The sequence below is a fragment of the Martes martes genome (genome assembly GCF_963455335.1).
Source record: "Martes martes genome assembly, chromosome: 1".
NCBI lineage: Eukaryota > Metazoa > Chordata > Mammalia > Carnivora > Mustelidae > Martes > Martes martes.
This window is the reverse complement of record NC_137888.1, coordinates 45,060,933-45,084,412: the sequence shown is the minus strand read 5'-3', so window position 1 is coordinate 45,084,412 and position 23,480 is coordinate 45,060,933. Positions and strand designations below refer to the sequence as shown.

Below are 23,480 nucleotides of genomic sequence, written 5' to 3'. Positions count from 1 at the left end.
ACACTGACCCAATTTGCCCTCACAGCATGCGTCCTCACTGGCCATTCTGTGCCACCACTTCACTCCAACATTCACTAGCTAGATATTATTAGCATATATTCAGCTTTTTTTTTTTTTACTTTAATAGTTCAAAATACTTAAAGATCAACACTCAAACTTTTTATCCTGCTATAAAAGTCCATTTTTAAGACTTACCTTTAAGTTCATAGGCATTTCCACTTTTAGTCCACCCTTAAGATAAGAAATTTTAATATTAGATACAGAAACATTTAGAACACTTGAAAGTAAGTGACATATGTAGGTTATACAAAAAAATCTGATTAGTTCAAGTTATATGTCAGCCAACTTTAACTTGTGGTAACTTTTAAAATTTAAGCACAGGGGCGCCTGGGTGGCTCAGTGGGTTAAGCCACTGCCTTCGGCTCAGGTCATGATCTCGGGGTCCTGGGATTGAGTCCCGCATTGGGCTCTCTGCTCAGCAGGGAGCCTGCTTCCCTCTCATTCTCTCTGCCTGCCTCTTTGCCTACTTGTGATCTCTGTCAAGTAAATAAATAAAATCTTTAAAAAAAAAAAAAATTAAGCACAGAACTCTATGGTAGTCAAAACCAAATCAGACAGCTCATCAATGAAGATGCAGTAAGAAATCTTAAAATATACTTTCCAGGGGCCCCTGGGTGGCTCAGTGGGTTAAAGCCTCTGCCTTCGGCTCAGGTCATGATCCCGGGGTCCTGGGATCGAGCCCCAGGTCGGGCTCTCTGCTCAGCAGGAAGCCTGCTTCCCCCTTCTCTCTCTGTCTGCCTTTCTGCCTACTTGTGATCTCTGTCTGTCAAATAAATAAATTAAAAAAAAAAAAAAAAACTTTCCAGATTAAAACTAGTACAAAGAAGGAAACTGGGCTTTTTAGTCCTTAAGCACACATGACTGAGTAAAGATTTAAGCCCAAGGCAGAGTGTTCCAAGAAACAGAGTGGAGTTGCTAGATTTAAAACATCTCATTTGGCAGAGTAGATTTCCAAACCACTGACCCTGCATTTCCTTCCAACAACTGCTCAGGCTTTCTAAATTAGAAAGTTCCCCTTCCAAGTTCCATCAACACTTTTTATCATTAACTATCTTTGTGACCTCAAGGTTGTAGAGCATAAAAGGTAACCCCTTCCTCAACAAACTAATTCTAGAATTTCCTGGGTTTTTTTTTTTTTTAAGATGTTATTTATTTATTTGACAGAGAGGGACACAGTGAGAGTGGGAACACAAGCAGGGGAAGGGGAAGGGGGAGAAGCAGGCTTCCTGCTGAGCAGGGAGCCCGATGTGGGGCTCGATCCCAGGACCCTGGGATTGTGACCTGAGCTGAAGGCAGACGCTTAACGGCTGAGCTACCCAGGCGCCCCTAGAATTTCCTGTTTTAAATGCTACTCCACATTGTGGTATTTCTTAAAATTTCTTAGTTTTTCCTAGTTTTTATTTTTTAAAGGCACAGAACAGCCAAAAATGGTTTACCACATAGCTAACATTTATTTGAAGAGTTTGCCCCCAATTAAAAATGTTGCAACAAAAACATTGTATACACTTATTAAGAAAGCAACCAAAAAAAAAAAGCAACCGCTGACAGAACTGTCCATTTATTATTAATGCTGAGCTTATCATTCATTACTCTGATGGAAAAGCATAATTAGAAAAGTAGTTTTCTAATAACCATCAAAAAAAATTTCAAAACTGTATTCAAAATTTTCACAGAACAGTACTTATAAGGAAACTGCATGCATTGTAATAACTCGCAGCACAAAGTAAATTCAGACACTTGTCTTCTAGTAAAAATTAAATGTTTTTACACAGATATTCTCTATAATATAGAGGCACGGAAAAATAATGTATAGATTGCTGATCCAATGGTACACATATTCATTTCTCAGGATAGACAGCATAAGCAATCACCACGGTTATTTTAGATTCATGGGCACTTTGGAAAATGCCAGTTTTTAAATTTGCTTACCATTTGAAGTGGATGCAATGATTTTATTTCTGTGGCAGAAATCTCAAAGAGTCCATGGTCTTCCTCCAGAACTATAGCTTGTCCCTTAAAATTAATATCTGGGTAGGCAAGCCAACTAAATAAGAAATGAATGGTTTGTTAAAGTATAATAGGAACACTTTAGTCTGGTACTGTAACAGTTAAAAGTATAAAGGGCTATGAAATAAACAAAAACAAAAAGAACAAAGCAAAACAAACAGAAAACCTTCATGGCAGAATCACAACCAGTAAAACACATTTGAAATGACTTCACTAGACAGCATATAACAAGAGTTAATGTGTTTTTCAGTACTCATATTCAAACACTTTAAGTCTATTATACATACTCCAAGAAGTACATATTACTTTTCTTAGAATTTTCTAGTATTTAGGAGGTTTGACACCCTTGATTCAAGCAGAATATAACTGGAAGGAAAAAAAATTCCACTATATATATATATATATATATTTTTTTTTTTTACAGTGGGGCAATCAAAGGTGGGATTCCATAAGGCCTTTTACATCTTTCCCCTCCTCCCCCAATCAAGGCATTTTACATCTTTGACCCACATTTTTAGAATCAATAATCAGTTCAATTGCCTGCTGCAGGAATAGTATCTGAAATGAGATTCCTGAAAGACAGACCTACCTTGTAACTAAATTTGGTAATTACAGACTTATCTCATGGGAAGGGTCAATTACTGGGTCTGCCCATAGTTCTAATCTGTGGTTGGGAGAGATGAAGAAAGATGTCCTACGGTGACCCCCAAATATCTACACCAACCATCATCAGAGCAAATAAAAAAGAATGAAAGACAGAAAAGGAATCCATGTTGAACTGGCATCACAGAGTTGTGATTCACGCTAATCTGGAACTAAATTAAGACTCAGCTCAGACATACCCATAGTCTAAAAGATACCTTTGGGATCAGAAAGGTTTGGTAGCAGATGCAGGCTGAAGCAAATCATATAATTTCCTCATTTGTAAAATGAGTCGCTCCACCTACCTTACAGGAATACAACAAACAAAAAAATCACCGCGTGTCCACGCTGTGGAGGCACTCAGTAACTACTGGCACCGAGACACCCTTGAAATAGTTCAAGCTCCAGATTTTTAGGCCAGGACATGCTTTTATTTCTCAGTCCCAAAATCTGGTGGATGAAAACATGATGAATGCCTCTATCAAGAACTATGCCTGAGAATCTCTATCTGCTCCTGTGAGTCCCGCATCAGAGACTTAATTGGATCCAAAGGAAGACAGAATCTGTTTTAATCCCTGCAACGGTCTTCCTCGAGTATCCGGGAGCATAAATAAAATCAAAACTTCACAAATATACAGGTCACCCACTGAAATTTGAAGTAAAAAGTTAATTTTGGGGGCCATCAATCGCTGTAATCAGCAGAAACTGATACATACACTCCTGACTTCACAGTGAAGGACACAGATTTGGGGATATTCAGCTCTTCCAAATTGGGGACTGCTCGCTGTATATGGATAGGACAACATGCAGGGTCAGCCTGTGGGCAAAGTTCTATCTCTGGAATGCTGCAATCCTGAAAAAAAAAGAAAAAATTGGCTTTGAAATCATCTGGAGACACACACAATTCAGTATTCTCAATACCCTGGATATACAATTACAATTATTTTCATTGTTCAGTTGAATTTCTTCATAAAAACAACACGAAGAAAATACTGTTTCACTTCACCAGTTTTTTAAAATGAATTTTTTTCTAAGAAGTTACACTGATAACATGAAAATTATAAATATTATCAATTGAAAAAGTATGACTCATTTTTTTCTGCTTTGTTTTTAAAAGTCTTGTTCTATTAAGCAATCAATGTTCAGTTACCAAACTATGTGAGTGCCAGAAGTCTTTAAGCCTTCCTTCTCAGAAGCATAACAAAGCCATAAGGAGGAAGGGAGTTGAATAAAAGCTGATCTCATGGGGGATATAAAAAATAAATAACAGAGAGGCACATTACTCCCTCAGTGTGTTATCTAATTTACATTGACAAAAGAAGTAGGAATTAGAAGTGAGGGTAAAGGAAATCTGTTTTCCTACTTGTGGGATTCTGTTTATTTTAGAACAAGTTGGTTCAAAGAAGAAAGGCATTATGAAATTTCACCCCATCCTCCATCCCAAATTCACTGCCACCATATCCCATCAAACCCTCCCTTAAAATTTCACTTATGTATCTCTCTTTTCTATTCCCACTGTCAAGGCCGTTCATCAAGGCTAAGACTTTGATTATAGGCCTGTATCACGGGTCAAGTACTAGCCACGCTTTATACAGTTGGGCTTGTTAGAGAACACTATTTTCCTCATGACACTCCTTGGCTCAAAACCCAAGCATACGGATGAATGGATAAGGAAGATGTGGTCCATATACACTATGGAGTATTATGCCTCCATCAGAAAGGACGAATACCCAACTTTTGTAGCAACATGGACAGGACTGGAAGAGATTATGCTGAGTGAAATAAGTCAAACAGAGAGAGTCAAGTATCATATGGTTTCACTTATTTGTGGAGCATAACAAATAATATAGAGGACAAGGGGAGATGGAGAGGAGAAGGTAGTTGAGGGAAATTGGAAGGGGAGGTGAGCCATGAGAGACTACAGACTCTGAAAAACAACCTGAGGGTTTTGAAGGGGCGGGGGTGGGGGGGTGGGAGGTTGGGGGAACCAGGTGGTGGGTATTAGGGAGGGCACAGATTGCATGGAGCACTGGGTGTGGTGAAAAAACAATGAATACTGTTATGCTGAAAATAAATATAATAAATAAATAAATAAATAAATAAATAAAAAACCCAAGCATATCAAATTTACATTTGTAAAAAAAAAAAAAAAATTTACATTTGTTTGCCTTTTTACAACATGGTGCCAACCCAGTGACCCTCAGGAACTCCACGCACCTATTCAGCCATACTGGTATCCGTACTCTCCCCACCCCCTTCTTTATATGGCTTCTCTTAGTAAATGTTTTCCCCCATTGCAACTAAAGGGAGAATTTTCTATATTCTTACCTATGAAAATCTTCTAATAGTCAAGTTCTAACACAAAAAAGACTTCAGCTTTTTCTTAGGGAATCAAAGCTACAATTATTTTTCCCTTCTCTGAAATTACGGATGTGTTTCTGTCTGAACACACCAAAACTCCGTAATCATGAGTGTTTAATTATACAACTCAAACTTTCAGTAGCATAATTCTCACCTAAGAAATTGTGAAATTCAAGTGATTATGCTTTAATGAAACAGGTAAATGTGGTAACAATCAGAGGTGACATTAGGCTGAAAAATTGTATTTTTTATTATAATCAGTTTCACAATTTATAACTGCAATTTTGTGATTTTTTAACCTTCTAAACTGAGTTTTCCTATTAATCATTCTTAATCATTCCTATTAATATGTATAAGCAAATTAATATATTTTATTTTTAGAAAGCTAGTTCTAAAATACAATAAAGAGGCATAACCTAAAATATCCTTTAAAGTTTAAAAGTATATTTCTATTTAAAATTTCCTTCCAAAGATAGTCAGCGGCGCCTGGGTGGCTCAGTGGGTTAAGCCTTTGTCTTCAGCTTAGGTCATCTCAGGGTCCTGGGATCGAGCCCCGCATCAGGCTCTCTGCTCAGAAGGGAGCCTGCTTCCCTCTCCCTCTCTCTCTGCCTGCTGCTCTTCCTACTTGTGATCTCTGTTCCTCTGTCAAATAAATAAACAAAACTTAAAAAAAAAAAGATAGCCAGAAACATCCACAATAGTCACCTGTCAATCTTCAAGGTTTTTGTTTGTTATTAATAATAGAGTTCTAGCAACAGTATTTAAAATGCTGCCATATTAATGTTCCCCCAGGGATGGTAGGCACAGTAACAGAATACTTAACTAAGTGTCTCACACAAATAAGTTTCCTCTGCATTGTGTTATACAAACAATGCATGGGTGGTGTGCTTTAAAAGGGAAAAAGCTAAAAGGCATTTGAGTCTGCCACAATGCAGAAGGAAACAGCATAATGGAAAAAAGTATAATGATGGCTAAAAAATGGAAAATAAACAAAAATAAGAATGTTTATGTCCTCAGCCAGAGTATCTGTTTTTTCTCTAGTTAACTAAAAAAAATTTCACCAGTTAAGTTTTATCTCCTTCAGGGTGGCTATTCTCAAAGAAATAATGTCTCTTGCAAGACTTGCCTAATTCTTGATAGACCGGGGCAGTAAACACTAACAACTGAAGGATACTTTATAGTAACCTAGCAACAATGAACAGTTCATTCTTAGCAGTTTGTATGGCTTCCTCCCCAACTTTTCCAGTCACAATATACTTCACAAATATCTTGATGAAACTTGCAAGCTTAGACTACTAAAGCCTTTGTAGGCATGAAGGCAAAACTACAGGAGAGAAACAGGCAAGAACGGATTATAGTTAACAAAACCAGTAAGAAAATCTAATTGACTTCATCTCCCATAAAACACCTTCAGTCCCTGATCTAACAACAGATCTCTCTTCTCAGCAAATTAATGAGGACAAAACCGAAGTAACTTCTGACCATAAGAAAAATGTCATTCCTTTAAAAAAATATTAGCACCATAAACAGTAATTTGCAATAGTCACTTCTAATTTTTGAGAAAAGAAACATCCGACTCAAGAATTACTGCAATGCTATCTCACCCCAATTATCTCTGGGAGCAAAGATGGCCCTCGAGCAGAATCTACAACCACTGCTAACTGCTGGCATCCTCCACAGCTCTTCACAGCAAACTGAAGACATGACCAAAGTATTATCTTTAGAGAACAATGAAGTTTTGACTACTCAGATTGGAGCAAATGAAAGATGATGAAGCAAGATAAGGTTAGTTCTGGGCTTAGGCCTAGGTGAATTTGAAATGGTAACAGTCCCCATGAAAACGAAGCAACCAATAGGGAGAATTTTGACAAGGCTGGAGAAAGGAAGCAGTTTGATGCCTGACTCTTACTTTGTAAAATGTTTAGAACAATGCTAATGCCTTTTCCATTAGATGCTCAATAGTTTTTCCTTCCTCACTGAAAGTTGCTAGCCTGTCCAAGACATGTGGGCACTCACACTGCGATTAAAAAACGATTCCAAGAACAAACACTGGAAGAAGGAAAGAATACAAGCAACACTTATTCTTTCTTTTAATGTAGTCTAAGCAAATAGCAGGTGTGCAAATACCCATTTATATATCCATATTCAACAGACTGAGTTTTTTGCTTGATTTTATTGTAGGTGGATTTCTGGGTGGTGAGAAGGTTGCTGTTTTCAACAACTTATCTTTTTTCCCCACTGGGCTTGGCATGATGCCTGACATTCAGAAGAACAGCACAAAACCATAAGTTACTTAAATCTTACAACATTCTACCTACAAATTATTCATATCAATCTCTAGTGAGTTAGCTAATTAAATGAGACTCAAATGCTGCTTGCTGAGCTGAACTGCTCACAGTTAAATTTTTCAATGAAAACCAACACTGCCCTCAACACTGCAGCCTTCCATCCCCTTGTAATACCACCAATATTCACCTCCGCATCTAAGACAGGCGGCTCTGCCAAGAACTTGCTCACATTTCCCACCCACCTAACCCTTGTTTACTTCTTGAGATTCCAATCAGGTGTCACCTCCTCCAGGTGAGGTACCCCTTTTTTGTACCTTTTTTGAGGTACCCTTTTTTGAGGTACCCCTGCAGAGCATTTTTACTTCGCATGGTTATGTGACTCAGCTGCCCTTCCCCTCAACTTTAAGCAATCTGGAGTATGAGATCATATCTCACTTGTATTTCCATTCCCCATGCCTATCACAGTGTTGGGCCCAAAAGCAGAACACAAATTTATGAAGACACAGGCTTGTTTGCAGTTTTCCAGGAAGGATTAATCCACATAAAATACATGCAGATACCCCTTTCATGATGGCTTTTTCTGTATGCTATCTTTAATTTTTCTCTATGCCATCTGCAGTATCAAGAATTTAATAACATCAACCCAAATCATTGTGATAGGGTCCACCTTAATTTGTATTTTTAGGTATATAAACAAAATCTCCATAACTTGAAAAAATATAGGGGACCCTGGGTGGCTCAGAGGGTTAAGTATCTGCCTTCAGCTCAGGTCATGATCCTAGGGTCCTGGGATCTAGCTCAGCATAGGGCTCCCTGCTCAGCTTGGAGCCTGCTTCTCCCTCTCCCTCTGCCCCTCCCCCTGCTCATGCTCACTCCTGCTTATGCCCTCTCTCACATGCACTCTCTTAGACAAAGTAAATCTTACAAAAAGTAAAAAATATATATCTGTGACTGTCACATTCATAACTGTAGTAAACTATGTGCTATTTTCTTGCTGAGGGAACTCTTTAAGAATATACTGGGAAAAAAAAGAAAAAAAAAAAAAAAAAAAAGAATATACTGGGAAAATTCTGTCCCTATCTGAGATCTTTCCTAATCACTAATTCACCTCTCCCCTAAACCACCACAGCACTTCCCATGAAATGTTTTATTATACTGGGAGACCTTCCTCATGCAAGTATTAAATGATATTTTCTAAACAGAAAATAAAAAAGCAATATACCTACCCTTTGTCTCGCCAGTCTCCCTTCTCTGTTTTTTCCCGTAACACTCATCACTCACACACACACTCTCTCTCTCTCTCCTACACTCAGGAGAGGAGATTACTAAAAAAAAAAATGTGTATATATATATATATATATATATATATACACACACACACACACACACACACACACACACACATATATATCACACACACATATATGCATATGTGTGTGTATATATATATTTGGAAATATCAACTCTTTTCCTAAAGATGCCTGGATGGTATATTCCTATCACTATAAAAAAGTATATATATCTAAATATTATTTATACAGATACATATATATGTTACATATACATATATATCATGTACCATTTCATTTTATGGCCCAGATTACAGGTAACAGTTTAAATTATCATTCACTCTAATACTTCATATGTATAAATTCAAAAGATTATCATCAATATAATAAAAATTAATAAAACTACCACAAATATTAGCAATCACTTCTAAACATTGCTAGGCCAAAGTATAGCTTTACTACATGACAAACAAAACAATACAGAAATTAGGGGAAAATCAATGGTCGTGCTACCTTTAAGACACGTTTGATAGAACCCAATACAAAGTCTCTCTGTGGATGCTTCCTGTTCTGAAGGATCCAGTCACGATTTAACACCTTTTCCCCTTCTTCCAGCACACATTTCTGACCCTGGAAATGTGGCTTCTCATATAAAATCCAGCTGTAAAAAACATAAAAGCATGATTATTTATAATTAATTTTCTAAGAAATGAGGCATAAAACAAATGATAGTTGGTCCACAGACTATCTCACCTACCCAACTTTTAAAACCTGAGCTATTTTCCACCATTAGCATATAATTCTATTTGAAACAATGATATAAGCTAATTTAAGTATAGACAAATAGCATAAGAATAAAAGGGCATACAACTTGGAAATATTCCTGAACATAACCTATGCCTACACATATAAAAGGACACATGCACTTTCTAGATGGTGTATAAACAAACCTATACATTTCTATTAAAACAGCAGCTTAACAATTCCAAATTTTAAATAAAATGGGAGCACATGTATCCCATTTTATTACATGAAGACAACACTACACCATATCACATACATCATGAATATTGATCAGTGAGCAACTGAGACATTGGACAAAGAAATCTTGGCTCCAGCATATCCAAGGATAATGGTCGATTGAGGTTTTCCCTTATTTTTACACCACACAAAGAATCCTTCACTTCTTGACTATGTCAGCTATACAAATGACCCTAAGTATGTGCCCTTCACATTCCTTAGCATCCCACAAATTTTGAACTCACTTTCAAAGCTATGCTTCCTTCAACTCATGCCTTTAACTCAACTTGTCAAATCTATCCTGCTAACAGCATAGTTTCAGAATGGTATTGATTGTATATAATATATATACTAGGTCTTGTCACTTATAGCTGGCTTTAAGCACTGAGAACAACCTATATTTTCTGTCACAGTAGATAAAGAGAACAATTAAATTATAAAGCAGTAATAAGATTTCAAAATATTCTGTCAAAAACTAGACAAAAGGGAATGTGATTTCAATAAAAAATACAAAACCCATAAACAGTAAGAAAACAGACTTAGTTGGGGGGAACACGCTACAAAATTTTAAGAGCTCTCTTACCAGCCCCTTACAACTTTTATCAGTACCCCATTCGGAAAGGACCATGATGTAGCATCAGGAATACTACAGTAGATCTCTTGCTTATATTTACTTCCATGGAGATCATAGATAACCATCTGCAACATACAGTAAGTAGGCACAATAACTAATTTAAAGAATGCATTTAAAATTTCAAAATGTCCTAGAATGTAGAAAATAAAAGATCCTAAATATAGAAAGAAATTTTTACTTTAGATGTTAAATCTGTGAGTAAAATAATCCCTTTTAAAGTCAGTTATGGGCACCTGTGTGGCTCAGTTGGTTAAGCGTCTGCCTTCAGCTCAGGTCATGATCCCAGGATCCTGGGATGGAGCCCCATGTCAGGCTTCATCAAATACATACATACATACAAACATACATAAATATCTCAAAAAAATAAAATTTTTTAAAAAGTCAGTTAAAAGTATTTAAACTCCTCAAACCTGAAGGTAACCTTACTTTTTTTTTTTTTTTTTAAGTCAACTCTGTACCCAGCGTGGGGCTTGAGCTTACAACCACGAGATCAAGAGTCGCATGCCTCCCAAATGAGCCAGCCAGGTGCCCCTAAAATAACCATACACTTCATATTTTATCTCTGTCTATAAGAAACTTATGCTTACTGGGGCACCTGGGTGGCTCAGTCATTTAAGTATCTGCCTTCAGCTCAGGTCATGATCTCAGAGTCCTGGGATTGAGTGCTACATCAGGCTCTTGCTCAGCAGTGCCTGGTTCTCCCTCTCCCTCTCCCTCTCTCCCTCTCTGTCCCTCATGCTCTCTCATGCACTCTCTCTCAAATAAATAAAATCTTTAAAAAGAAAACCAAACAAACAAACAAGAAAAGAAACTTGGGCTTACCTTCCCAGGTCTTGGGTTACACCTCAAAATTTGGTTGTTAATATTCTGAAATAATAAAAGTATAAGAAGGGAAAGCCTTAAGAAGCATCAACAGAAAGCTATATATAGTTCAGTTTCTTAGCAGTCACAAATTTAAGTTATCACGTATATACTTAGGGGCCATTAAATGCAAAGCACACCTCTAGGAACTACAAGGGCTGTCAGGGCAAATATAAAGGAAAATAATGCGTTGTTTGTGCCCTCAAGAAGCTTAGAGCTACAAAGGGGGAAACAGATCACATTCACATGACTCTTCTAAGTGAAGGGCTAAGTTAAACTACAGGTAAAACACAAAAAAGATACCAAGTGATGGCCATAAAGGGAAATGGCACCATCATGGAGGTCAGAGATAGCACAGGGAGGGGCCAAAGGCTTGTCTGAGCAAGTGATATGGAGAAGACCTTGAAAAACAGGATTTCAATAAGTGAAGCAATGTGCCAGGTTGGGGTCAGGGAGTAGAAGGAAAAAAACTTCCATGAAGAGAACATATTGAGGAAAAGTACAGTGATAGGAAACACATGGTGCATGACCAGAGCATGAGGAGACAAGGCTGGACAAAGAGAACCTGGGTGTGTTGTAATGCAGTGACTTGTAATCCACGTGACTTGGTAGGTGATGGGGAATCATCAAAGAAATACTTCTTCAAATCCCACCCTTTCTTTCAAAAAGACTTTGCCTTGCATGCTACTGGTTGAAAGGAAAGTCCCACATTAAGTGCATATTCTATGTTAGACATTTAAATATTTCTAAGGCAAAGAATACATAAAGCTGGATTTCAAGGCATTTCCCAGCTGTAATGCTTCAGCTTTTTCTTTGAATTAGGCTGCTCATTGCCCTACTTTGTATGAACAACATGAGCAATTACAGTGAGGATACTGTGAGGCTGTCACTTAAAATATTTTAAAATACTATGAAATATCTTACTGAGACACATAGGCTCAATGGTGCCAGCAGCAAATTCCCCATATATAGTACCTTCAGAAATTCAGAATGCTGTCACTTAAATTAGCTTGAAAACTAAATATTAACAAAGAACTAGGAAATAACATGCTTCACCCTATGCCTCTTAAATTCTGACTAGATAAATTTGTTTTCTCAATTCAACAGTCCAGCTAAAATACAGGAGTTATGACACACTTCAATTAAAGGATAAAGTAACCTCTGATATATTTTTAAAACAATCTTTACACAACCTCAAAACACTAACTTTCTCAATAAGCTTTCATATCATTTCATGACGCAAAGCACTACCTCACTAGGTAACTAGTTAACTACCTCACTAGTTAATAATCAAAATAACTCACCTCTGTGAACGGGCTTAATCTGCCTGAGATGTCCTGAGCTTGGAAATATTTTGACACTGGTTCCTGAAAAATCCCACCAAATCGGGCTCCTTTCTCTGCGGAATGGGTTTTAGAAGTCTGCAAATACTGATGATAAGCACTCTTTAAAGAAGAATGTAGTTTGGAAGTAAGGTCAGATTTTTGTAGAAATGAAGCCTTTTCTGGCCACAGACCAACTTGCAGGGTGGAGGTAGTAGGTTCATTTGACATTACATATGAATTCTTAGAAATTCCAGTCCTTTCCTGGCTGTCATCTGGGTAAAATGCGATGGAAGGGTCTGGCCGTTTGAAGGTTTCCTTCCTCCTAGCTCTCAGGCTTCCTTTATGTAATGGCTCCTCCTCCTCCTCCTCTTCTTCCTCCTCCTCTTCCTCTACTCCCTGTCTGTCTTCATCAAAATTCATCTTTAAACGCTCTGATACTGACTGGAGAAGGGATAAAACAGAAGAGGGCTGGCTTGCACTCTCTCTTGATTTTGTGGAGCCATGGTGACCAGGAGAGACTTCGCTGGACAGAATGTCCTCCTGAGAACTGTCATCTTCATAAATGGGAGACAAAGCTAAGGGATAAATTTTGTACCTTTTGGCCTCCACTGATAAGAATGACTCTGAACTATCACTATCAGATGTCTCACCTAATTTAGTATCCTTTTCAAAATGATGGACGAGGTCAGTTCTGCTCTCAGACCTCTCGCATGCAAAAACAGGCATGCTGTCAGCGGATGTCTCAGTAAACAAGAGAGAGTGTGTTGTTCTTACTTCTGCAGTAGCACAACTATCCTCATCTTGAAGGGGTTCTTCATATAGTATAGTAAAGGAAGAATTTTCTTGTTCATCCTGAGAAACAAAGGCTAATTTAGATTCTTCTTTTTCACCGCTATAATTATCATCTCTTATTTGGTTATCTACAGCAGTAACAGATAATCTTCTGTCTAGCTTCCCTATGGTACTCTCAGGTTGAAAATCTGGAGTTGCTAAAGCTGGGTAGCCTTCATAATCCTTGCTTAATGTCGGTGATTCATATCCCCTGAAATAGGAGGAGGCAAGTCTGTTGTCACACACTATCAAGCCTTCCTTTCTCTCAGGGGGATCTCTCTCCATTTCCCCAACACTCTGTCCACCAGACTGTTGCGAGCTTTCTTCAGCTTCATGTATGGGAGGCATGGCCTCTGCTTGTGTAACAGGCAATTCCAGATCTGTTCCGTATGTTTTCTGAATGTTTATCATTGTGGATAACACTTTGTGTTTCCTGAGAGCCTCATCAGAATCTTGTGGAGATAGTCTTTCCATTTCTCTTGGAGAGGGCATGGACACAATCATGCCGAGTATCTCTTTAGCCTCTCTCTTACATGGTTTTTCCATTTCTAAGGAGGCAGGGGCTGCTGCCTTGCGTGCTTCTTCCACTTCTATCATTTCAGTTTTCCTAATACCCTCTCCAGCATCCTTCTGATAAGTTATTTCCAACACAGGTCTTACAGTCTTTCCAGTGATGCCTTCGACATCTTTTTCGTAGATATTTACCACTTCTAACATAATGGGCATAACCTCAGCTTTGTCCATAACCCCTTCAGCATCCCTTAGGTAAGTATCTTCCATTTCTAATCCAACAGGTATCACCTCAGTCTCAATATCCCCTTCAGCATCCTCTGGGTAAATATCCTCCATTTCTAATGTGGCAGGTATCAATTCAGTCTTTTCAGTAATCCCCTCAAAGTCCTTTTGGTAGATATCTTCCATTTCTGACATAACCGCTGTAATCCCAGTCTTGCCAACATCACCTTCAGCATGCTTTTGGTAAATATTTCCCATTTCTAATCCAACAGGTGTCACCTCAGTCTTTACAATATCCCCTTCAGCATCCTTTTGGTAAATGTTTTCCATCTCTAACGTGGGAAGTATCATTTCAGTCTTTCCAGTAATTACCTCAGCATCTTTTTGGTAGATATTTTTCACTTCTGAAATAACAGGCAGCATGTCAGTTTTGCCAAGATCCCCTTCAATATCTCTCTTTTTATAAGCTTTTTTCATTCCTAAAATGGCAGGTGATCCCTCAGTTTTTTCAATATACCTCTCAGCATCTACTTGGTATATCTCTCCCACTGTAAGAATGTCAGCTATTGGCTCAGTTTTTGTGATATGCAATTCAGCCTCCTTTTCATATGCTCTTCCCATCTCTGACATAGGAAGGACTGGCTCATATTTCATAATATTCAACTCAGCATCTTTTTTGTTTGTTTCTCCCAGTTCTAACATGGAAGGTCTAAGCTCCATTTTTCCCATATTTACTTCAATATCTTTCTTGTGTACTTTCCCTACTTCTGATGTAAGGAGTGTGCTTTTATTACTGTGTCCCAGTGAGCTTTTTTCAGATATACACACAAGACTATCAGACAAACTGCTTTTGGATGTCCCGGGTACATGAAGGTCATCATTTGCAAATGGAGGCCATTTGAAATTTAATACAAGAGTCCTTGTATTCTCTGTCCCAGTTTTGTGATTATCCACACACTCTATTTCCACTTTCTCTTTAGAGTCCTCTTTGAAAAATAAATGTGTTTTTACCTTATTATCTAACCATGTACGGCATGTGTCTTCAACTAGCAAAACAGTATCTGATTTCAGCAAATTTCTACTATCAGACTGTCCAGCTCCATTTCCAGAAAAAGGGGACTTTTGGTAGAGAACAATTTCTCTTCCTTTAACTGACTCTGCGTCATTAACTAGGTCACTTACGGAGAAGAACCTACCTAATACTTTATTTTCACTAATTTCACACGAGCCTTGATTTACTGCCTGTTCAGACACCAAGAACTCCCTTAATGTATCGTGTGGCTTAACACTATCACTGTTCAGAATTTCTGAAGTATTATCCTTAAGTTCAGAATCCCAGGTATCCTTAGTATCTTCAAAAGCATCATTTGTCAAATTTTCTTGGGCTGAATAAATAATCTCATTGACTAATTCCCTAGCTTGATCTTCTAACAAACAAGATAAATTCATTCTATCAGAATCAAAAAGGAGACTCTTCTCACCAGCTGTAGGTGAAACACAGACCTTTTCTTCCCCTTGGACAGCTGACCTGCTTTCCACACCCTGCTCTTCCAAATGCTCTGTCAATTGGGTCCCTGTCAGTGTGCCTTCTGATGGGTTATTCTCAGGGATGTCTTCTTTCGGAGTACCTGGATTCATTACGCCGTCTGTGGCTATATGCTCCTGGCAGGTAGCAACTATGTGTTTGGATTTTAATTCTTCCCTGACAGAGGTAAAAATTTCACTAATCAACGTATCAGCCTTTTTTAGTAAACCACTTTTGAGGTCCAAAAGTTGGTCATGTGCTCTCCTCCTTGCTTCTATGTGCTCAGCAGATGCTTCAGAACACTGCTGGCTTGAGCGGTTAACTGACGTTGGAGCCCCAGCAACTGCTCCAGTCTCTGCTTCTGTGGGATTGTCAAATTGGGCAGTAGTTGGGAAATCAAGAGATCCCTTCCCAGTAGGATTCCCAAAATGTTTCTGAAATGGGGTCACTTCTGACCCTGTTGGGACAGGTGTTTCCAATTCCAAATAAGAGCTCTTAGGGTACAGCAGGTTGGTTAAAGAGGCACCTTCATGTGTGGCATCCATGGTAACTTTTACAGAACTGAAATTATTTGGGGGATTATGTGAACTTAAAACCATGCTAAGTTCTTCAGAGTTACTGGAGGAAGACATGCTATCAATACTATCACTTAGGAAATGAGGATTCTCTTTCTTTCTATGAAATAAGGCTTTCTTTTCTGATTTCAGCACAGAAGCATTATGAAAGTGTGAATCCTCAGATGCAAAGGCATTTTTTTCTGAACTTTTATCAGAATCCAGAAAAGGTGAATTTACTTTTGTGCTGTCGGTTTCTTGGAATTGTGGGGAAGCACTAGTTAGGCTGAGTTTTGCTGTTTCTGAGAAACCAGACATCTTTCTAGTCCCACAAATATCTGAAGATTGATGAATTACACAAGCACTAGCTTCATAATTCTGTGCCATTTGCCTAGTGACTTTTTCATTAGGAACAGGAGGTAAAATCTCAGATGTATTACTTTTGGGAAAAGCAGGAAAATAAACTAGGGCTTCTGCCTCTGTTTCCTGAATACCTTGGTATTTGGAGGCAGGAAGAGAAACTTCAGTTTGACAATTCTCTTCAGGGCCAGAAAATGAATACTTCTCTTTGCTTTCTTTATGGTCCATCAATTGAAAACTTTTGCTCTGTTCAACCTCTTGGGAACTTAATTTCAATAAAACAAGTTTACCTGGAAGATCTGTAACTTCAAATGGAGAAGAAATTTTATCCTGAGAAACGTCTCTGGGCTCTGTTTGGGAAACAGCTATCTTGGAGAGGGCTACAATGTTCCCTCTTCCAGAATGCAGCTCAATAGGAACACTGTTCTGACCATCAACTTCCACTTTTGATAAAATGTTGGCAATGTTAGGTTTGGTTTTCAAGGAAAGAGAATGAGATTTCTCTATAGTGCTCTTACTTGGTCTTGTGTTTGAAAGCATAAATTCTGCTTTAGTAGGGTCTTGAAATGAAATGGAACTGCGGTCCTCAAAGCAGCTTTCAGACTCCAATCTCGAGTCTGCTCTAGTTACATGAACGTCTCTGGCTTTAAGATCTAGTGGAAACTGGCCTTTTTCACCTTCAGGAAGAACGTCCTTGGATTCTAGAGCTGCAGAGACATGCTTAAGATGAAGGTAAGCAGGAAGACTCTTCCCATCTGCTGCCTCAGCACAATTTGCCACATTTTCTTCTTGACACTGACCAGTCTGAATGGAAATACCAACAATGTTGACATCCCCTGTTTCAGGGAGCACAGAAGAACATTCGTCCTTTAAAACAGGAATATCTAATTTGCTTGGAACTCTGGAAACAAAGGTAGGAGATGAAATACTTAAATCTGATTTTTTACAATCAAGGGTAAGAGATGTTCTGACACCAGGTAATGCTTTGGCTTGTTGAAGACTCTCAGAATCAAGAAGAGATTCTGAAATGTGCTTTCGGGTAGGTTTAAGACTCAGTTCAGGTGCTATTTTACTTTCTGAGCATGCTACAATGGCTGATTCACTGATCTGTTTTATAGAAGCAGGGTTGTTTTGATTTAATCTAACCACGTGAGACATTTTGCCATGTGGCCAAAAATCAGGCTTTTTGGATTCTGTTACAAATGACTGGTCAGTATCTTTGGGTAATGGCTCAATTCTATCTTTTGGAGCTTTTATGAGACTTGAAGCTGTGAGTCCACCAACCAAGGTGCTTTCTGTTTCTTGTTTGATTTTTCTAGCAGCCAGTTTTTTCTGTGAGTCTTGGGCACACAATCTGTCTCCTTCATTTACAGGTTCTGTCACAGCACGTCTCTGAAGAGTGGGGATCCTGGTGTGATTGGCAGCCTGCTCTGCTGAGTTGTCTGCGGTTTGCTTGTCAGAACACTTACTCTCTGGCAACTGTGGATCTTCAAGCCTAATTGATTTATTTGAATTCGGCAAATCTGTACTTCCCTGTTTGGTAGTGTTGCTCCCATCAGATTTCCTACAAGACAAGTCAGAAACAGCAGGGCTCACAGGCTCAACATGCTCTCTTTGTACCAAGGTCCCATCACTCATCACCGAGCTGGCTTCCTTCACTGAAGTCTCTGTTACCCCCTGAAAATCTGAACTGGAAGGAATTTTACTACCATTACTTCCTGTAAACAACACTGAACATAATACCAAATTTCTGTCAGTCTGAGAAACTGGTGCACCATTTAAATGGTGCTGTGAGTCAGATTCTGTAACAGGGGAGCTGGAGTTAGTCCCAGAAGAAGGGGATGACCTACTTCTCACAGGTCCCCCAGGATCATTTTTATTTAAAACATCCTTAGAAAAAGCAGTATTGGGCAATTCTGGGTTGTTTGTCAGATGGCTTTCTGTGTTAAGATCTATTTCACTACAATCAGAGTCTTCTAAAAGGCCTTCGAACAAATGTCCTTTCACAGATACGTCTGTGCTAGCTGATGACAATGACGATGCCATCCTTGCCTCTGTCTCACTTCCAGGGCCAATATGGATGCTTGTACTGGAGTCAGAACTTTCATTTTCTCTGTCCAAGGGAGTCACAGTTTCCAATGCAGTCTGGTGCTTCAAATATTTCCTGATTTGTCTGGGGCCTCGATATGTTGCATATGTTACTGAAGGCCTCTCTGGTTTGCCATCCAGTTGTCTGTAAAAAGCAACAGCACAATAGTATCAGGAAATATAGTTAGTAACACTTAGTAGTAGACCTAGAAAGTGTGGGAAAGTCTATCTTTCCAATTACTCCAACTTTTAATACGTATTAATTGGAGGAGGAGATCCTAAAATGTTTTAGGTTAAACCTGTCTTTGTTAAAAAATAATAATAATAAAAATAAAGATTTGACAAGCAGCATGTGAATGTCAAGGCAGCATCCATGTCTGAGCTCCTTAGAACCTCTCCCCCTTACCTGATTGTACATCTCTCTCACCGTGGTTAATGGAGAGAATGTGGACTGACAAGTCCAAGGCTTGGGCTTTAGTTATAATCTCAAAGGAGTGCTTCACTGGAAGGAATCACACTTCCTGTATGTCTCATACTGGCAAGTTCATGGATACAGATTTCTCCACCATATCAGAGGATCATAGTAAGCTTCTCTTCCTTTACTCTTAGATGTGAATTTAAACAGCAACTTTGAGCACACAGGGAGAGAACTTTTAAAGGAAAACAACTGGTGAGATGTGCAGCCCATGTCAAGCACTCAGTATACATCAGTTAACTCAATGACGGAACTGCCTTAAAAATCCTCTCATGTTAAGGTCTTCAAATATTTGATCAGTGTAGTGAGTATTAAAAACTGCTTGGGTAAGTGCAGGGACTTCTGGGAAAAGTTCTCCACTTCTTCTCAGAGACAACACAAAGTTCCTCGGCTCTCAGCATCCCACTTCCTTTGAAGAATCTGTCTCTGGAAGTGCTCATGCTCTCTGATGCTGCCTACTAACCCTTTATACATACCATTCTCTCCCCTTCAATTCCAGCCTGAGAGAGAAACTCTAGCATCTTCTAAGAGTTCACAAGTTATCTCCAGAGCATACCTATCCCAGGAGCCCTTTCCTAACAGGGCAGTTAGCCTCTGATCTGTGGGTACAAAGAACCCTGAGCACAGCATTTGCCATATTAAATTATAAAGATCTAGGCACTTATTAATTTTCCCCCTGCTCACCTGGTGACTATTTGAAGGAAGGCACTGTGTCTTAATCATCTTTATATTTTTAAATGCCCCCTACAAAATCTGGGAAACATGTGTAATAACTTTCTGTGAATTAACGAATGACTAAATAAAGCAATGACAGTAAATAACAGTAAATTCTTAGTTTGCAATTTATTCCAGACTGTCTTAATTATAACAGAAGATATAAAAGTGTTTTAAATTCTGGAACTCCAGTTTCATTTTAGTGTCTTAACTCTAACAATGGATGGCAGAAAAATTTGATGTTCTAATTTTTTCAGATTAAACATATAATTAACAAAACATGATAGAATCCATGTGAATAAGTAATCCACTTACCAGTATCCCAGTATCTAAAATACATTTTCTCCCCAACTTTAAAGCAGCAACATCAAGAACACTAGACTTGTCTACATGATAAAAGAGAAAGTAAACCTCCTTTGACACAATGTCAAATTTTCATCAACTGTGCCTCGTATGTATTTCTTGAATTTTAGCTGAAATAATGTATTTTGATCTATTTAATTGCTGGCCCCTCAAATACTATCACACCATTGTAAAACTTTGTGTGGTAACATGCACGTTTTTACTGTCCATCAGAAAGCACCTGAAGGAGAAGTACAGAGAAAGGCTTTGCCTTACAAAAGTGGTGTTAGCTTTAGCATGTGTTAAGCTAGATCAAAGACTGTTATGAAACAAACTCAAAAGTAAATAAGGTAACTGTCTATGGAAATACGGAAAAAGAGAAAAATCCATGTAGGTAAATTAATGTTACTGGTGAAATCTGGTATCAAACTATACTAATTATTCAGAAAATACAAAAGCCTTCAGAACAACATATGAAGATCCAGAAGCCTGAATAAATTACAAGAAATTTTATTGTTTGGTTGGTTTTTCTCTCAAAGCTTTAATATTTTATACTTACAACCAACTTCCAACAGGCTGCAGTATTTTTTTCCTCAAAAGACTGATAAAATAAAAATGTCTACACAAAGAAATATGTATAATGTCCAAAGAAACAAGAAATGAGATAGGAATCAGAATTTTATTCTAGGAACCTTAGTTCTCTTACTACCAACTCCCTCCTGAAAACACCTCAACACATTTTATCCTGCTCCAATACAATAATGCACCTTTTCATCTAAAAGGTCTTCCAATAAAATAAGCCAAACAGAAAAACCCATTAAATTTCAACTCCCTCTAATAATGCCTTTTGGTAGTTTTGGAGTCCTTTCAGGGGTGAGGGAAATCATTTTCCTCCATTTTTTAGGACTTGCTGGGTAGTTTCAACTGAAGTGATTGATATACATGAACTAGTTTAAATTTCTAACTAGATAATCTCCTGCAGTACCTGGGTGGAAATGTTATATAATTGTAACTAAAATATGTTCTGTTTATACTGAACAACTATATTATCATGTTTAAAGTACTGAGCATCAAAGTTTCAAGCTTAGCTTCATATACTGTAATTAGTTCTGTCAGGTACTGATGACCTGTACTCCCTCTTTTTAAAAGGTTAGTCATGCCAATGTAGTCTATCTTCTACATCATTCTTTCCCAGGATGCAGCTGAGTCTCCATAATTGAGTAGTATTAAGAATATAAAACTGTTCTTAATTGCCATTTTCTCTAGTAAATAAACTGGAAATGTCAAAAACATGCCACTTTAAAAATAGACTGAAGATGGAAAATTAAAAAGATTTTTCATAAGCTGAAAATAATATTTAGAGAATGTAGAGAAAAGGGAGTATTAATTTCATGTATTATGTAAACTGTGTATAGGACCTATAGTTCATCCTGTATAACCAAAGGTATGTGATCCTAACATAGTAAGAACAAAATAAAACAGGCTCTCTACTCCTCCCCCCTTGACAGAGAGCAATGTCTTCTTGTGCAGTGCCAGCTGCATTCCCAAGACACCAGGGTGAAGGTCAAGTCTCAGATGGACTGGTGTCTGATCTCCAGGGCTGCTCTAACTCTGGCGAGGTGGATACCATTGCCACCAATGATCCCTTCATTGACCTCAACTCTATGGTCTATATATTCTGGTATGATTCCAACCATGTCAAACTCAATGGCACAGTTAAGGCTGAGAACAGGAAACTCGTCATCAATGGAAGTCCATTGTCATCTCTCAGGAGCGAGATCCTCCCAACATCAAATGGAGTGATGCTTGTGCTGAGTATGTTGTGGAGTCCACTGGTGCCTTTACCACCATGGGGAAGGCTGGAATTCTCTTGAAGGGTAGAGCCAAGAGGGTCATCATCTCTGCCCCTTCTGCTCATGCCTCCACGTTTGTGATGAGTGTGAACCATGAGAAGTGTAACAACTTCCTCAAGATTGTCAGCGATGCCTCCTATACCACCAGTGCTTGGCCTCTGTGGCCACAGTCATCCATGACAACTTTGGCATTGTGGAGGGACTCATGACCACAGTCCATTCCATCAGTGCCACCCAGAAGACTGTGACAGCTCTTCTGTGAAGCTGTAGTGTTATAGCCAATGGGCAGCCCAGATCATCATCCCTGTTTCTACTGGCATCACCAAAGTTGTAGGCAAAGTCATCCCTGAGCTGAATGGGAAGCACCCTGGCATGTTGTTCCATGTCCTCACTCTCAACATGTCAGTTGTGGATCTGACCTGACACCTGGAGAAAACCTCCAGAAATGATGACATCAAGAAGGTAGTGAAACAAGCATCAGAGGGTTGTCTCCTGAAACTTCAATAGTAACCCCCACTCTTTCATCTTTGATGCTGGGACTGGCATTGACCTCAAATACCACTTTGTCTAGCTCATTTCCTGGTATAACAATGAAGTTAGCTAGAGAAAACAAGTGGAGGACCTTAAGGTCCACATGGCCTCCAAGGAGGCTTAAAGAGACTCCTGGACCACCAGCTCTAGTAAGAGCACGAGAGGAAGAGAGAAGCTGTTAACTGCTGGGGAGTCATTGCCTCTAACTCATCCCTAACACACAGAGACTATCCCAACCTTGACATTTGTGTTTCCATCCCAGGCCCCCTAAAGAAGTTAGAAAGCCCTACCTTTTCACAGAACAGATAAAAACACTGTATCCAGACCAAAAAAAGGGGGGCGAGGGAGAACAAAATAACATACCTATACATTTCAAGTATTTAAGTAAACATATGAACATACTGGAAATCTGAAAAGGTTTTACGCATTTTAGCCCAAGACATACCTAACATGTAAAGATTTATTAAGCCTCCAAATACCACACAGGACTGTACTCTTTTTTTGTATATATTTGATATACCAAATATTTCAAAGGTCAACCAAAGACATGTGTCATTCTTCAGAGAAAATTCTAAATAACAGCCTAAAAATATTGCCTTAGAGCAAAGTATCTAACTTATTTTTAGGAAAGTATGATTAAGCTACCTTTTCAGCATTAAGACATATTTCATTTCAAATACATAGTTAACAATATCAAAAAAAGCTTGTAACTTTTCCATGTAAAGAAAAGTTGCAAATCCAGCAATTTTTAAATTTTATTTATTTATTTGGGAGATAGGGGCAGGGGGAGAGGGAGAGAATCTTAGGCAGGCTCTAATGCCTAACACAAGGTGGGTGATGCAGGGCTCGATCTCACAGCCCTAAGATCATGACCTGAGCCAAAATCAAGAGCTGGATGCTTAACCGACTGAGCCACCCATGTGCCCACAGCAATATTTTTTAAATCGAAATAAAGCTTTGACAGAAAAAAAAATTCATTATGGAT

The 23,480-nt window shown here is 38.5% G+C and overlaps 1 protein-coding gene and 1 pseudogene across 3 annotated transcripts in view; one reads left to right on the top strand and one right to left on the bottom strand.

Moving 5' to 3' along the window:
- CRYBG3 (crystallin beta-gamma domain containing 3) overlaps nucleotides 1-23,480 on the bottom strand; it is a 117,067-nt gene that overhangs the window by 55,745 nt on the left and 37,842 nt on the right. Inside the window, exons 4-11 of one of the 2 annotated variants that reach the window (XM_080800720.1) lie at nucleotides 16,783-18,725; nucleotides 12,467-14,457; nucleotides 11,124-11,168; nucleotides 10,251-10,366; nucleotides 9,161-9,308; nucleotides 3,426-3,562; nucleotides 1,990-2,104; nucleotides 196-231 (exon numbers count right to left, since the gene is read on the bottom strand). In XM_080800720.1, the coding sequence (XP_080656846.1) occupies nucleotides 196-231; nucleotides 1,990-2,104; nucleotides 3,426-3,562; nucleotides 9,161-9,308; nucleotides 10,251-10,366; nucleotides 11,124-11,168; nucleotides 12,467-14,457; nucleotides 16,783-18,725 (4,531 nt within the window). Of the gene's footprint in view, nucleotides 1-195; nucleotides 232-1,989; nucleotides 2,105-3,425; nucleotides 3,563-9,160; nucleotides 9,309-10,250; nucleotides 10,367-11,123; nucleotides 11,169-12,466; nucleotides 18,726-23,480 lie in introns of both variants that reach the window. The other variant, XM_080800719.1, reaches the window with a different exon arrangement.
- On the top strand, nucleotides 21,626-22,387 carry LOC308350024 (glyceraldehyde-3-phosphate dehydrogenase-like; annotated as a pseudogene). The gene is made up of 2 exons: nucleotides 21,626-21,778; nucleotides 21,883-22,387. The product of its transcript is annotated as a glyceraldehyde-3-phosphate dehydrogenase-like (transcript).